At 37.4% G+C, this 16,763-nt stretch overlaps 1 protein-coding gene across 10 annotated transcripts in view; it reads right to left on the bottom strand.

The window, feature by feature from the left end:
* kkv (hyaluronan synthase-like protein kkv) overlaps nucleotides 1-16,763 on the bottom strand; it is a 51,900-nt gene that overhangs the window by 19,364 nt on the left and 15,773 nt on the right. For all 10 annotated transcript variants that reach the window (XM_076523966.1, XM_076523961.1, XM_076523960.1 and 7 more), the window contains exons 2-9: nucleotides 11,009-11,122; nucleotides 9,579-9,823; nucleotides 6,992-7,285; nucleotides 5,664-5,873; nucleotides 4,030-4,374; nucleotides 3,032-3,423; nucleotides 1,489-1,756; nucleotides 623-885 (exon numbers count right to left, since the gene is read on the bottom strand). In XM_076523966.1, coding sequence (XP_076380081.1) covers nucleotides 623-885; nucleotides 1,489-1,756; nucleotides 3,032-3,423; nucleotides 4,030-4,374; nucleotides 5,664-5,873; nucleotides 6,992-7,285; nucleotides 9,579-9,823; nucleotides 11,009-11,109 — 2,118 coding nt within the window. In that variant the 5' untranslated portion in view covers nucleotides 11,110-11,122. The remainder of the gene's footprint in view (nucleotides 1-622; nucleotides 886-1,488; nucleotides 1,757-3,031; nucleotides 3,424-4,029; nucleotides 4,375-5,663; nucleotides 5,874-6,991; nucleotides 7,286-9,578; nucleotides 9,824-11,008; nucleotides 11,123-16,763) is intronic.

Raw genomic sequence — 16,763 nt, forward strand, 5'->3', positions numbered from 1 at the left:
GGATATTACAACAGATATTTATAATCCTAGAATGCTCATTGGTTTGTACACTGTACACTCGTGACAGAGTGTACAGTTATTGAACTGTTTCAAATAAATATTTATCGACGATAATTATCCAAATTTTGTCTAATATTTTATTTAAATAACGATTATTCATTATACGTTATAAATAAAGAATTATTCATCATAAATTATTCTATCTATTTATTCATCATAAATTGTTCTATTTATTTATTCGAATAAATGAATTCTTCTTTCATCTATATACATTTTTATTCGATTGGATATTTAATCGATAATGTCGAATAAAATTTTATTCGTTAATTTGGAAATTTGTTAAAAAGTTTATTACGTTTCTATTCGAAAGTCCAGGAGAGATGGAGAACTGTTGTATAATTTTTAACCTAACGGGTTATCGTACACAGTCTTGATGTAATTTTAAGTAGAATGGAGCCACGATTGAAAGTATAACACGGTTTTCGATTTTCTTGCTAATGAAAATACGAGTAAAATCATAGCACATTTGTATTCGATCCCGCTCTCGCGACTTAGAATTCATAAAATTCTGTATTTCCATAAACCCCTGCATCCAGCGAGTAGGAAGAAACGAACACTATACCTGGCTCCAGCGTTTCCTGTGACGAATTTTGCTCTTATCTTTCAGATGGGCAATCATTTTCGTTTTGCCGGGCAACGTCCATACCAGTCTTCCACCATAAGGAGTCGGATACTTCTTCGCGGCTCTGACGTGCATTCTCGTTTGATGAACATCCGACGCGGCCTCGTCCAAGGTGCCCACCAACAATTTCACGAATCTGTTCACCTGCAACTCGTCCTCGTTGTGGTCCGACAGCTCGAACGCATCGTCGAAAAATATATGCGCTGGAAAAAAGAAAACGGATTCGCGTCACGTACACACCTGTGCAAACGGATCGCGGACGCAGTAACCGTTCTTTAACCCCATATAAAATCGCAACAGCAAAGATACGTGAAATATTTCAGCAACAGCATCTCAAGAACGGGCGATTAACATTTTTCTAAGTGCTCACTAATTACCGTGAATAATTTATTTCGTAATTAATTTCTAATTGTTACGAAATTTGAAACATCAACGAAAATAATGCACGAACGTTTGCAGCAGAATATACGAACCATTGTGAAAAAGAGAAGGATTCGAAGAAGGATCGAAGAGAAAATCGAAGGAATTTTGCGAAAATCTAACGAAATGATAAAAATCGATAAAAAGGCACGAAGAATTTCTGCATCATCTGGTAAACAAATTTTCCTTGTTTCGTAATATTTCTACTAAACGTGTTTCGTTCAACCAAAGGTCAAAGATCGAGGGTTCTGCGTGTTTCGGTCTCGTCGTTCTTTCAACGCATTGCACATTTTATGCAGAGAACTATGCTGGCTGGATATTTGTAAAATCCGTTTGCCCGCGGATCAGTTCGAGTTAAGAATCCGTAGAAAGGCTGGCTGACTTACTTTCGAATTCGTAGTAATCCGGGTCGACAACCTTCAAATATTTTTGGGTGACACGCCGCGCGCATTGATCCTCGTCCAGGCGCAGAATACTCTTTAAGAACTCCATCATTTCCTCTTTGTTCTCGTGCCACATCGTCGCGCAGGCATAGATCCTAGTTACGTGATCGCTGCTTTTTACGGCCGACGGGGGTGTAGTTGAGCCGTCAGTACGCTCGTATATGGTTTCGTAATCTCCATCTCCCTTTTCCTTCTCTATCTCCGCGAGATCCTGTTCGGCAGAAAGCATCATTTTAAGGTTTTCGCACAAAAGTGACTACGTTTTTCTCGTTGGGATGGACCGTCGATGAACCTAATTCGATCAGTTCCTCTAAGCTGATATTGGACACGGTTCAATGGCTTTGCGGGTCGAGCTTCTCTACACCTTTCTCCACAAGATAATATCGTCTCGACAATTTTGTATCTTATCTTTATGGTTTCGGAACTTATTTCCACTTCTATCACGTACTTTCCGATGAAAAAATTACCAAACATTTCGTAGATATGAGACAAATTATTCGAAAAGTTTCAGAAAGAACCGCTTCGTTATTTGTTAGAAAGAGATTGTTAATTGAGATTTGTTTTTAATCCTCGTAAGATTTTCATTCGGAAATTCCAAACGTTATTTATTTGACAATGTCTGATAATTTCAATTTAAAATTTGAAAAGGATGTCCCAGACAGATGTCCCAGTTTCCGCGTCTATTTCTAATTTCCATGTCCCCGGATTAAAAACGTATAGAAAAAGAAAAGTTTTGTATGTAAATTGATCCCTCTATCTGAATCTTACACGCTGATTTATAAACATAATACAAAAATATAGATCATCAATTTGTATATAAAATTTTTCTTTTCTATACGTTTTTAATCCAGGGGCGCGGAAATTGATAATAGACCTTGGAAACTGAGACATCTACCCTAAATAGAAAATTATTACATATTAGCTGCCCGATGCCTGTTAGTAGGTAGAAGTTTTAATCACTTCGCTGTATCTAAAGGAAAGTTAGCATCCTTTAAAATTAAATTATCGTTGAAAGATGTATTTAGACGTTCTCGGTTACTAAATCTGGATTTTCGAAAGTCTGACAGTGGATAAAATATATAAGTACCTTTTATAGCTCTATGTAACTTTATCTTTAGTTACACCGTGGTAAGAGTATTTCGGTTTATTCTTTCTCTTTATAATTATACGTTCAAATAAATAAAGTTATAAACTGACATGTAGTAGGTCTAAGTTATATAAATTATTTTAAACCCACATTAATAATTCGAGCTATAGAGGATCGAGGCAATTGAGAAACATCAAAACTGTACATTGAATTAAACGGTATCATAGGACCGTCAAAGACCTCAAACGAGAGTTCAAGAAAAATCACAATGTGATAGAAAGGATAACAGAATTTATCACGAGACTAACGAGGGTTTTCACTGATTTTCTAACAGCTAGGAAACAGCGGGCAATTTTGAAGCGGACGTTCCTTCCAGGTGCAACAATGGAAGTTATGTACCTCGACTTTCACTTCCGGTTGATCGTCTCGTTTCCTATTCAGACCCATCGACTGATCGATCAGCAGGGAATCGTACATAGGCACCACGAATAGCTTCTCCGTGGCAGCCAGACGTTCGCACTTCGGTGTCCATACGTGTAGAGTGATCCATGTTTGTGACAGCAGCCACAGCAGCCATACCCAGGCGTATTGTTTCGACACGAAATCATTGAGGAAGTACAAGGGCGGCGACTCGTAGAACAGATAATCCGGAATTGTGCCGTGGAAGAAGCAGGGATCGCCGTTTCGTAAACCGCAGGCGGCGATCAATAACGAGATCGACACCGGTATCGTCAGATTCACAGGGAACGCATAACTGAATCCCTGGATCAGAATTTTGCAGGCGAATTTTCCTGGAAATCGTGAAACGTCGGTCACATTTACAGTTCTCTCGTCGCATTACCGTTTAGAACGAATTCTTTTGTATTTTCGGACTCATTCGTTAATTGCAGTAGTTTTATTCACCGCAGATGGAATCAATAGCTGAATTAAAAATAAACATTTCACAACTTCAATAATTTTACTTTACTAAATCATAATGAAAAATTTATTTTGGTAATCTAAAACGAACGAAGTATGTACTCTGCATTATAAATGTACATAAAAAATGCACTTTGTTACATGCGAATAGCTGTATTTAAAAAGACGATAAATTTCATTTGTTTTTATGTCTTTATGTTATTAAAATAAAAACTATTTTATTTTGTGTTTTAGATCATCAAGATGAAATATCTGTTTTCATGAGATTTAACTTTAGATTACCAAAAGACTATTTTATTTTATGTTTTACGTTATCAAAATAAAATATTTATTTCGTGCTTTAACTGCGGTTTATAAAAGTTTTATTGACTTTCGAGATGAATTCAACCGCGTAATTTGTATACGCGCGAAATGAAAGTGTGTCGGCCAGATCGGATATCAAACATTGAACAAGGGTTCAATTAGTGAAATGCATTTACCAAAAATGTATGCGAAGTAAGCGCCGAATATTTGCAATAGCAGAACGTAAATTGGAGTGATCGTGTCCGCCGGTCGCAGTATTTTCTCGCCGGTTTCCAACACGTCCGCAATATCAGTGATCCTACTGGACGTGTCGAATCGCACTTGCGACACAGTAATCTGATGGCTCCCGAAGGCGCTGCTTAACATCGTGAACAAGTGTCCGACGGTATCACCTTTCATGTAAAGTATTAGCAGCGTGCTGATAAAGAAAGCCACGATCTTCCAAACGGATATGAACATGTAGGTGAAGTATCGTGTCAGTTTCAATTCCTTCTTCACTCTTCCCAGCGACCGAACGAACCCTGCAAAGAAAAACGGCGACGATACCATTCCATTAACACCGAACACTAGACGGACAAGGTTCTTCGAAACAAACGATACTCGTAACTGACGAGCATCGGTGACTAAATTGTACAGAGTGCAGAATGTGTGAAAAGCAGTGCTGGGGAAAAATAGATTTTTGAAATAGATCATATCTCCTCACGTAATACAGAATTTGGCAAATATACTTTCCTTGAAATAGTATGTAATATATGTAATTACTATTTCGAAAACAGTTTATTTGCCATTTCGTATAACACGAGAAGATACAAATGTTTATAGTCCATTTACTATTTCAAAAATCTATTTCTCCCCAGCACTGGTGAAAAGATTGAAAAGAACACGTTTCCGCTATAATGGATTTCATTGCGTTAAAACAATTAGCCAATTATCTTAAAATATCCACAAGTGTATTCAGTGTTGTGTAGCTAGTATGTTACGCTGCACAAATTTCAAACAGTTTTCAATACTTGTTAATGATATCACATATTTTTTCGTGATGTTTAAGCTGCTCTTGATCGTTTTTCGATTTCTTTTACATATTTTTCAATCATTTCATATCCTTCACACAATGCAAATAATAATAATAATAATATTTGTTTCTTAATGTTTAAAATTGCTCCCGCTATGTTAAAATATCATAAATAAATAAATAAACACGTTTTGAGTCCGTTAAATAATAAAAATAATATTTTGATTATTTAATAAAAATTCTTATTTGTTTATAATACTACAGTTGAAATACTAAAGTTAAAATTCTCTAAATAAATTGGTAGATATTTTTTAGACAAGTCAAGTTTGGAAATTAATTTTGCCCGACGAAATCGGGTAAACATTTCACTGTGCGACGCGTTGAAACCCCTGGCTTGATGAAAATGTTGAAAGCGGTGTTCACGCTCGTTTCGATTAGCATCCAGAAAGTTGCCGCGAAATACCGGCTGGTATTGGTATCTCAAAGGTTAAATCACGGTGCTTTGCACACGCGTATTGTCTGTCGACCGCAGGGACCGGCCTTTAACGAAAGTGGTCTAACGTCTCCAAGAATAACTAAGCCACAAGAGAAGGAAAACGGAAGCGAACATTACAGATGATTTCACATGCTTCGTGTCATTAAACTTTAAAACTCTACGGGATCCGGACTATAGTAGTTTCATAATGTTTCTACGACCCCCCGCGCTGAGAGACAAACGCTCTCCATCGCGTTTCATCAACGGTCCCGCGGACAATAGTTGCGGTTTCACGGTCTTTTTATCGATACGATATTACTTACCGATTGGACTCTGCATGGAAATGTAATTTTCCCACCATCCGCAGGAGACCAGGAACAGCGCCGGTGGTATCAGCCATAGAGATGGTCGCGAGCTATCCAATAACGGCCAGAGGAAGAAACTTGTTCCTTGGGCTGCGAGCGCGGCAATATCGATCAGCACCAACACAAATCTTTTCGACTCGTCTTTGTTTTTATTCCGAGACAGTAGCCCTTGAAGAAACAAATTTATCCACGTCTCAAATTAATTCGAGGTTACCTAATTCACGCATATTTTTTATCACGAATGCATAAAATCCGCAATCGGCTCACTGTCTTCGTTTCCAGTGGCACACCAATGACGCAAATATTTTCGAACTTCCATCGTATCTTACCTTCAATGGAGATCGGATATCTCTATTGTACTCTTAGATGATAAATTGTATTTTCTATACGCACTTATCGTATTGTCAAATAACCGCTGATCGCAAAGACACGATGTCAAACATTTATTCTAACTTCCAGCGAAACAGACTTACAAACACGAGCAAGCCTTAAACAAGATTTGAGAATTTTCCTACTAAATTATTATAACAAACAGCGAAACAAACTTACAAACACGAGCAAGCCTTAAACAAGATCTGAGAATTTTCCTAATAAATTATTATAACAAACAGCGAAACAAACTTACAAACACGAGCAAGCCTTAAACAAGATTTGAGAATTTTCCTAATAAATTATTATAACAAACAGCGAAACAAACTTACAAACACGAGCAAGCCTTAAACAAGATTTGAGAATTTTCCTAATAAATTATTATAACAAACTACGCAATTGTAATGAAAATTTCAGTCGTGGACGAAGAAGTCACTTTCAGAATCTATTTTCATAAAGCATGAAATCCTTTTTATCTTTTTACGATTGTATTGTAATTTGCTACACATGTTATTATTATTTACAAGAGTAACGGATTCATAAAAAATTTGTTGGCAGTCTTCTGGAGAAAATGATCCACTATGTATTTTACAACGTATAAAATCTTTGTATGCCTTTACTTCATTTTGCTTTATTTTATGCCTTTAAAATATGAGACCACGAGTAAAATGCAGTCGGTCGAATCGAAATGTAAAACAAAACTGAATGAAAACGGCAGAAGGATACTCGGTGCAGCTAATTCTGGAGAACGTGTGAGAAACATCGACAAAGTGTCAAGTTATCACCGAGTCGGTTAGCATTCATTCGATTTCGCTAATTGCGAAATTAGTTGTATCCAATTTGATGGAGCTTGGTGCGATTAAAAATGACTGACGAAACGTTTAATGTTTTAATTATCGTCGGCCAGCGTTCCTTACCTAGCAGTCCAGGTACGAAGCACACGCAGTTCGTCAGCATCGCACCTTTGACGACATCCAAATCAGGAAGCACTGCCATAAACATTAGTGCCAGCCCGACCACGTGAAAGGTCTCCATGAGGAAAACGATAAGGAAATGAGAAGGCGGTGGTTTCTTCCACGACTTGAAGATGCATATTCGAATGCTGCGGATCAACGTGCCGAACTCTGGCACGGCGAACGCGATTATGATGCACCAGATCCACGCTATCCTCTCTTCTTCTGGCAGCGTTGCTATAAATTGTTTCTCCCGACCTGTCGCACGAAACAATCACGTAATTTGTAACACATTGCGCCCGGAAAAGTCGATGTCACCAGGAACTAATGTGTCCGGTCAACGTTTCGTAGTTTGAAAAATACAGCTGTCACAGTATTCGGTAATCACCAGACCGCTGGGAAATAAATCAATCACCGTCCGTGCTTATAGAATGTTAAAATCTGCTCGTAATTGCTTTTAAATTCGATATCGTGTTTCGGAATTTTGCAATGTAACGCAAGAGTTCAATTGTTTCTTATTTCGTAGAAATAATTAAAAGTTCATTCAAAGAAACAAGATATCTAAATAAACGAAATACCATCGGTGCGGTCTCTGTTTTAACTAGCACAAACACGTGGACGTGATTGTTCGATTGCCAATTAACTTTAATCGACATCAATATTTTTACGCAAATAAATATTTTCAAGCATCAATTTACTTGAAATGTGCATGTTTTTTTAATAATTCGTACGAAAATGTTTCATAGCCGAGTTTCATAAAAACTGATCGTGAAATCATTTTACCGCAGGTATTGAGAATTCACACTTTTCATGTTCATAAGTTCAAAGTTCAAACACGGCTACATCTTTCCACCGCGACATGCGCTAACGTTTGCGATTAATTAATCCGCTGTGAAAAGAACTGTTGCAGATGGCGCATAGGAAAAGTCGATGATGGTTGTAACATTCCGATTTTAGAACAGGATTACACATAAATTATTGTATTTACAACACATACAATACGTACAATTATTGTACGAACCTCTTACCTACTTATCTGAGATTATTCAGTTACAGTGATTTTCTTGTACATTAAAAAATATCCAAGTTATTATTAAAACATCGGAAGCGGATAAAACGTTACAACCAACCCCGACTTCGGGTCGGTTGTAACACAGCATGGCATTCTTTAGGTGCCCAGTCACTACAGCCACAACATTAGACCCATTTTACATTAAATTTGCTTGTGCTATAAGGTTCCTCACCATTTTCGTATGCTTTTATATCCATGATTCCTTTGCTAGTTTTTCTAATTTTTATACGAGACATTCTAAAAGTTTAATTACGATATTAAATAATAGCTAAATTTATTAAAATATAAAATTATGTTTAAATTTATTAATTGACCTAAATAAGTACCTAATAAATATAGGTACTTATTTAAATTATACCATGAAGAAACATGGGCGTAGGAATTTCTAACAATTGAGTTATAATCATTCCCGACCGCACTTTCAAACTTTAATTATAAATTGTTATATATGATACGCTTATTAATGCAAAGTAACTATCAGTATTTTTTTAAAACATATGAAATTAGAGATTTAAAACAAGAAGAAAGAACATATTTACTAAAAACGCAGTTTATCACGATGTTAAAACAGTAAGGAAAGTAAGCGTTTAGGTGCCGAGAAATCATTTTCTTCCTTATGCAAATGTATATTTCCTATTTACCTAAGTATGATAAATGAGTGTGTTCCAAATGTCATTTGACATTATATATATGAACCGTCTAATAATACCTATCGTATATTTTGAGATATTTAACGTGTACTATCGTCCCCGTGTTACAACCGTCATCGGTCTTTCCTACCCGTAGATAGCTGCAAAGTTATACAGTAAATTCTCTCCAGTTGTTCTTCAAATTGTAAACAAAATGAACAATTTGGAGAGAGGAGATGCGATTATTCGAGCCTCGCGGCTCGTTTTTATAATTGCCGATTGTCAACAACTATAAAAACGAGGCGGATTTACTGAATTTACTTTCATCCGGAGTTTATTTTTCTAGAACTTCGCTTGGATGGTCAACATATCGCACGGTGTTTCAACCTGTTTTCACGTACTTTCTCTCTTTGCTTCCACCGTGAAGCGTAGGTACACGCTCGCGGCAAAAAACACTTCGTCGTAACTATGTTACGAGAACGATCCACTTTTAACATTACGTTGCACGGGTTTCGACGGTTTGCTTTACACATATAAATTATAATCCTGCCAGAGCGTTCGAAACGAACAGACCGGTCGTCCCAGTTTTTACCGATAATTTCTAAGTAGAGCGAAAATTTAACTTTCGTACGGACATCGCGGATTTATTATGCGTTTCTCTTTCTCTAAAACTGGCAATAAGAGTGTGCTCGCCAAGTGCACCGACGCGCGAAACTTTTTCCCGGTGGCATATTTCATCGCGCCGCGCGTTCGTATAATTAGATAACGAACGTTTCCAGTATTAATTTATCTCCCGTTTGCGTCTATGTCGTGTTGCGACTGACTTTTTGAAAATTTTTCAATCACTTACCTAACTGCCTATTGCAATAATCAATCGAGCGATTGGATCTGAGCTGCGACGTCATGAATAAAATTGTTCCTTTTGCAACTGCACTGCTTCCTAACACTATCACAAAAACTAAGAAGTATACAACGACTTTCGTGATCTGTACCGTCATCTCGAGGCATCTTTGATTCGCCATCGAGCCGGAATCGATTTTCGGCGGTGGATTCCGGAACACGTCCCATCCTTTCGTTTCCACGACAGTCCTCTGACTGCAACGACAAACACGATTCACGTCAAAGTAGTACAACAATTTATAATTAGAACAGTGGCTAGTAATTAATCGGTAAGGTGGATACTCGGAATACGGAATGAATGCAGAAGAAAGTATTCACACCTCGTTGATCACACTGCTTTCAGCTGATATAATGCTTTCCCGCATTTAGGCAGCGGATGTTTATGCGAATGAATTAGGAGCATGATTTGTAACGATCCAAAGTGAGCTAAAATTTGCTCGTTTTTTGAAACTTTTAAGCCTTATAAAAATTATGAGATCAAATTTTCTTAGATTTTCGCAATTTTCATGTCAATATATGTTAGAATGAATAAATTTATTTAATGATTTCTAGTAGACGTGTCTTTTTGATTTCAATACTCGTGGGATGAAATCTGTTGAATCGGTCATTTGACCGGCGACGGTACGGTTAGTGTTAATATTCGATAAAAATTTCATAAAAGTTAAACGATAAAAATCTTTCTGCACTTATATAGTATACGCAAATTTCTAAACTATAAGTTAATGAATAATATTTTTATTTGATTTTTATCACATCGAATCTTTTGGCACATAAAAGAAATATTTCTTTCATTTAAAAAGTTCTACGTTTTAAAATGAAATTCGATGTTGCAGGCATGCGAAGATAAATTCAATATTAACCCTAACTTTGCATTCGACTGGTGACTCCGACTCACCGCTTAAAATCGTTGCATAACATTTAAAGTTAATTTTAACATTATCAAATTAGTTTATATTTTAAAAACTGTTAAAAGTAATTGTTGCACGAGTCACAAAATTCAATTTCATATATATGCACTTAAGTAACACAAAATGGAAATACTGTAAGTCAGAGAAACAATTTTGAATTCGAAATTAAAATAGCTTCGAGTGCAAAGGATTAAATTTCTTTGGAATTAAGAGTTATAGTAATACTTTACCGTGCATGGTTATAGTACGTATTATGAAACGAATAAAACTGGCTGGAATGGACTGCCAATTACAAAACTGGCTAGAACAAGAAGCGGAGCAGCATTTTTACGCAAAACCAGCAAGTTATTGTGGAATGCGAGTCGATTCGGGGAGCAAATAATGACCACGCCGCCTTCCCTTCTTATTTTAAAGCAGCAAAAGAACATACAATGTTCGATTACATACCGAAGTCTCTTCGAAGGATACATACCTGTCGCCATAGTCCTGAGTCAGTGGGGTGCTCTCGCCGTCTGAAAAATCGTCCGCTCCACCGCCTGGTATCATTCCATTTTGTTGCTGATTTTTTGACATCCTGTCAATCGGGCTGAAACCGAAAATGTCCGGTATTACACACTAATCACACGTCCACGTACATTTAGTGTTCTATAATAACTGTAACCAACACGTGAATTCATTAGACGTCGGAGAAGTTTGGAAGTATACATTTATGGTCAAATCGAGTTGACGAAATATAGGGCAATCGAAAGATTTAACGAATGCAAAATTTATGAAACATTACAATGGTCAAAGCACAAATGAATTTTAGGAATCGATGCAGTTTGGTCAGCATCCGACTATGCCACATATTTCATTTGATTATCGTCGCAGAACACGAAGTTCTGAAATAACAAACGCTCAAATCTGTTTCGAAATTCGATCTTTGATTACTTTACCCTACGATTTTTAATCGTTCTTTTTTAACATAACACGAATCACCTTTTGAGAAAATGGATCGAAGTGATTTGTGCCCCTTCGAAATGAACCAGAGAACGAAATCCCATAATCGGATCATTTGGCTAACAAGAGGCCATCCATTAATTCTCTCCGCTAACGTTCATTCGTTTATGTGATAAGGACCGACGTTATATAATTGGATCGCTGCCTATACGTGGACTTTATCCAGACATACTATTTTTCCTACCCAGATGAGAGTACCAAAAATCGGTAAACCGTTTACCGGGACAAAAATTAGTATACACCAACAATTTTCAAAACGTCAGTACACATAAATAAATGCAAATGAATTGACTAAAAACTTATCATCTGCACTAGCTTCGTCAGTTAAAAGTTACCGAATCCTATATTAAAGTTTATCGTGATATGCTGCCCTTTGTTTGCCAGTCGAATCTGCTGGAAATGCACGACGACGTCGCCTAGCGTTCACGGTGCGGAATTTTAATTAGTTTCGCGTCGAATAAATTATTATTTACATATATCGGATACATTGATCTGTCGCCGCAGGAGTCGTGCGGCGGGACACTAAAATAATTTCCAGCGAGACAGTATTTTTAAACGTACGGCAAAATGAAACAAACTCGTTCTGTCGACTACGTATTAAGGAGAAAGTTAGGTGACGGAAAGAAATCCTGATCGCGAGCATACGGCGGTGCAACGATCGAAAGAAGAAACAATTCTACGCGAAACGAACGAATTGCTGAGCTCGCACGTATACGTCCCTGAATCGATACAAAGGTTTGCTCTCGAAAAACGGCTCTCGTCGCCGAAGTAAATGCAACGTAACGGATCAGTTGCAACCAGCTTTCTACATTTGTCACCGATCGGCTGGCCGCGCGACTGGTTTCCATAGGGCAACTGCCATCGTTCTTCTCGTGAAAAAAATTTATCTTACCCGGTCCGCGCTTGCGCCATGCCTTGCGAAATTTCCTCGTTAAATTAATTACCGATTCATCGAAACTGGCATAAACGCCCAGTTGTGGCGGCGCGGCAGGTTGTTTTAAAAGAATCTCGCACTCGCGCGCGTGCTGCCAGTATACTGGAACTGCCTAACTGGAATCTTAGCACTCTAAATTGTTCAATTAGGGGCCGATGATTTACGTTTCCTAATCAATACTTGCAACCATGTTATTACTTCGAAAATCGTCTTTCGAGATTGCGTATATATGCACACTGGAACATATTTTTATGTAGGATTTTATCGGTTTGACAATTTCGTTGTTTCTGAACGTATAGTCTGAAGAAAGCACCTTTGCGTTTACATTCCCCCTCTTACTAGCTGCGGCAGTCTGGGGCAGCTAGTAAGTGGAGGAATGTAAACACAAAGATGCCCTCTTGTCGCGTGAGGACTACACATGTATCTGTGGATCTCGGATTTTGTTATTCAAAGGTTAGCACTTCGGTTGTCGAGTCACCTGTCTACGTATAGTCGGGCACAAAATTGAGTGGACACTCTTTAAAGCACAATAACTTTTTTAAAACTTGACTAGAGGACTTGAATTTTTTCAAATTATAGAGGGACTAGCCTGCTAAACAATGCATTCTTTAAATTTTCGTTATACGTTCGAATAAAAAAATTAAAAAAATGTGAGTTTTTTATTTATTTTGTCACTTCAAGTAATAGCAAAATTTAAAAAAAACATTTTATTTTTATATATTGTCTAATAGACTAGTCCCTCAATCATCTAAAAATATTCATTCATTTAAGTCCAGTTTTAAAAAAGTTATTGCGTTCTAAAGGGTGTCCACTCAGTTTTGTCCCCCACTGTAAGGCTAACGGAATAATTTTCTTGAATTTGGAAATTAATTTTGACACTAATCTATTACAAAAATAATGGATGTCATAGAACTCAATTTTTCAATTTTAAGTTAATGAAATATAATACTTTAATTCTATGAAATTTTTTAGTTACTTAACAGTAGAAGTGTTAAAAATGCTGAAAATAACCAGTAAACCAAAATAATGCAAGTACTTTAAACGTTTTTGTTTAATTGAGTACCTTGATGTAAAGACGTCCGTCCATTTACTATCTATATCGCTGCGCATTATTATACTGAACGTTCTTTACAAAACTCTGCATTTGTTAAACCTTATTAAGAACAATGTTCCATCATCCGAGGAAGTCGGTCGTTTCTAATAGATCGAGTAATAAATAAGAAATCAGTTCATGTAGGTTAATAGCGAAGTTTAATGGAGAAAGTATGTTCTATATGCGTTTTCGAGACGCGTTTCAGATGCTTTGCATGCTTCAGGAAAAAGTTTCACGAAATGCGATAATAGAACGTTGCATACGAAAATTAAAAAAATAAAATTACCATTTTCCAATTTGAGCCGAGCTCGGTGGAATCCATTATTAATTCTTAACAAGCATATCGATTTGCAAATGAAACTAATTAAACGGAAACTTCGCACACGTTTTCTTTTTATAATTGTTCTCTTTTTCAATTCAACATTGGGATACGCTCTTATTATATGCAACAGAATACGAAACGAACAATTGATTAAAACAGTATAGAAAATTATTTTGTACTGGGAAATCATTATAAAAGTGGATATCATGATTCGAAATAATGAATTTCTATACGCACAATGAAATATGCGTTTCTAACGCTGGAACATTTTCGCGTAACGAATATCTGCTAGCACAGTGAAATATATACTTATAACATGAGATCATCTTCGTATAATGAATTTCTGCTGGTGCAATGAAATATAGGTTTATAATGTAATATCATCGTGTAATTCGTTTCTGTACCTCTACATTTCGCTGTCTATTGAGCAACCACCGTATTTATCATTTGCAATGGAAGCCCGATGATTGATACACGCCGATTTTTATGGAATTCTGTAGAAATATTCATTAGACCTATCGAAAAACTTACCCGTATTTCATTCATGCCTGTCTTTTTACTTTAACTAGTTAGCGGTGTTTGACGAGAATAATTCAAAATGTTGCCGTTTCTTCATGACGAGTACAGAGTATTCGTTAAAGTATATTTCTTCATCACGAGTATCCAAAACATCTAACTGGTTAAGAAGGGATATACATGGTGTCCTATTTACGTCGAGATTATACAAAATCTCCTAGACAGATTTGTGTAATTCCTGGAATCCCGAAATACCGAGGAAACGGAACTAAATCTCGGCGACCGGATCATGTCGAAATCATGGTAGTCATTACGGTTGAGTCAACGCGTTTGACGTCAACGTCTTCGCACGGTGCACGATCGGCACGCGGCACCTGACGATTGAAAATCGAATTTCTCTAGGTGTTCGGTCGTTCGGCAAGTGCGTCTTGCCGCCTGGTTTCCCCGATATCTAATTAATAGAGCCGGCAGTGGTAGCCGACGCTATTAAGAGAAGAAGTAGGGCAGAATGAGGCGGGGTAAGGCAGGAGGCGGGAGCGAGACGGAGGCGTATCTTTGTTCCGCGGAGGTCTGGGCTTTCTGGTTCCTGGACACTGAAAGTGAAAGGGAACGAGCAGTGAAAGATAACATAGCAAGGACGTCCACTGCAACTCGCCGTGTCGGTTGCTGCCCTCGAGGCACGTCATGGATTCGTTCGTACCGGGTTCACCCCCACGAACACCTCACCAACACCTCTTGGTCTCGCGTCCTCTATCCTCTATCCGCGCTTCGAGCCGCGTTCTCTCTTTCTCTCTGCCTCACCCTCCCTTTGTCTCCAATGTTTTCCACGAGTTTCAGGGTTACTGATCAGACTCCGGTAATGAATTCAAACGGACCGTTCTTTCCACCCAGGAGAAGGGCCTTGTCTCCTTCTCTCTCTTTCTCTCTCTCTCTCTTTCTTTTTCTCTTTTTCACAGTTTCTTCATTCGTTTTATCCGCCCGAAAGAATTCAGCGCTAACGCCGGGGACCAATGTCGATGACTGAACCCCGCCATCAGGCAAACCAGATTCTAAAGATTCTTCTCTACTTTCTTTCTTCCTACATCTGTTCCCTTCTATCCTGGTTCCGAAGGATAACACCCCTCTCTCCTTCCGCGCGTTTCCCCTGTTTCGTTTCGCCGCTCGTGGCGGTCCCGGAATTAAATTTTTACACGATTCAAGAGCGTCCTCGCAAAATATTCCTGCGGTTGCGTGACAGCACGAAACGCGGCTTCTTTGACACCGGTATTTTTAACGTAGGAGCTTCGAATCGCGGTGCCGTTAATTCTCCGACGTGGCTTTACAGAAACCGATTTCGTTTTTACGTTCAGCTCTGCCAAATTGTTTCCACACTTTAACATGTTCAGCGCCATTTTTCTGTATCCGGTTTAGGCTTCGGGACTGCGTAATAAATCTCTCGCGTACGATGATCGCCAGACCGCGGATCTTTATGCAAATTTACGGTTTTAGAGATATTTGAAGCGACAAATTTTTTTATACTGACTAGAAAATTCCTTATTATAAAATTCCTTATACAATTAATTTTTGTATGATTTATGGCGGTGTTCGAACATAATGTTTTCATCAGCGACCGTTGCGCATAAAAGATGATGCGAAACGTGATAACTAGACCGCGGTTTTTATGCATTTATTGCAAAAATGGGTAACCGAAACACAGAGCAGCGAAGACATTAGAAGAATTTATGAATGCTGTTACATTATTTTCAGTCTATTAAAACTGTTGATAGGAGAAATACACGTAACTCCTGTTTCGAACAATTGAAGCACGAAGTTTCTATTTTGCATAAAGATTCGCAGTCCAGTGACAATATTGCATCTTTCACAATTTTCATTTTTCAAAATGTCGATTCGGAATATTTAGTAATGAACATTGTTGTCGACGGTTTATAGTTTATATTTTCGAAACATCGGAAGAAGAAAAACATTTCTTGCATTGACTAAAACTTATTCTAAGTATGAAATAATAGCGGAATTAATTTTCATCAGTGTGCACGTTTCTTGCATTTTACAAGCTGACAAATACATAAATATTTGCAGCGTAGCGATTATTAGACTGCGGATTTTATGCATTTATGACAAAAATAAGTAGTTTCAATTTGAAATAGAAGAGAAACTAAAAGAATTGAAGGATGCCGTATCTGCATTATTTTCAATCTAATAAAACGATTAAAAAAATAATTAACTTTTTATTTAGTTTCTATTTTTTGCAATTGATGTATTTACACAATTTTTATTATTATTATTTTTTTAAATCGAACTCGCAAAGACATTTGTAATGTTTTAATTGTACATTTCGTAAACGATCATTCTTCGTGCGACACATC

Source organism: Megalopta genalis, chromosome 7, assembly GCF_051020955.1.
Source record: "Megalopta genalis isolate 19385.01 chromosome 7, iyMegGena1_principal, whole genome shotgun sequence".
Lineage (NCBI taxonomy): Eukaryota > Metazoa > Arthropoda > Insecta > Hymenoptera > Halictidae > Megalopta > Megalopta genalis.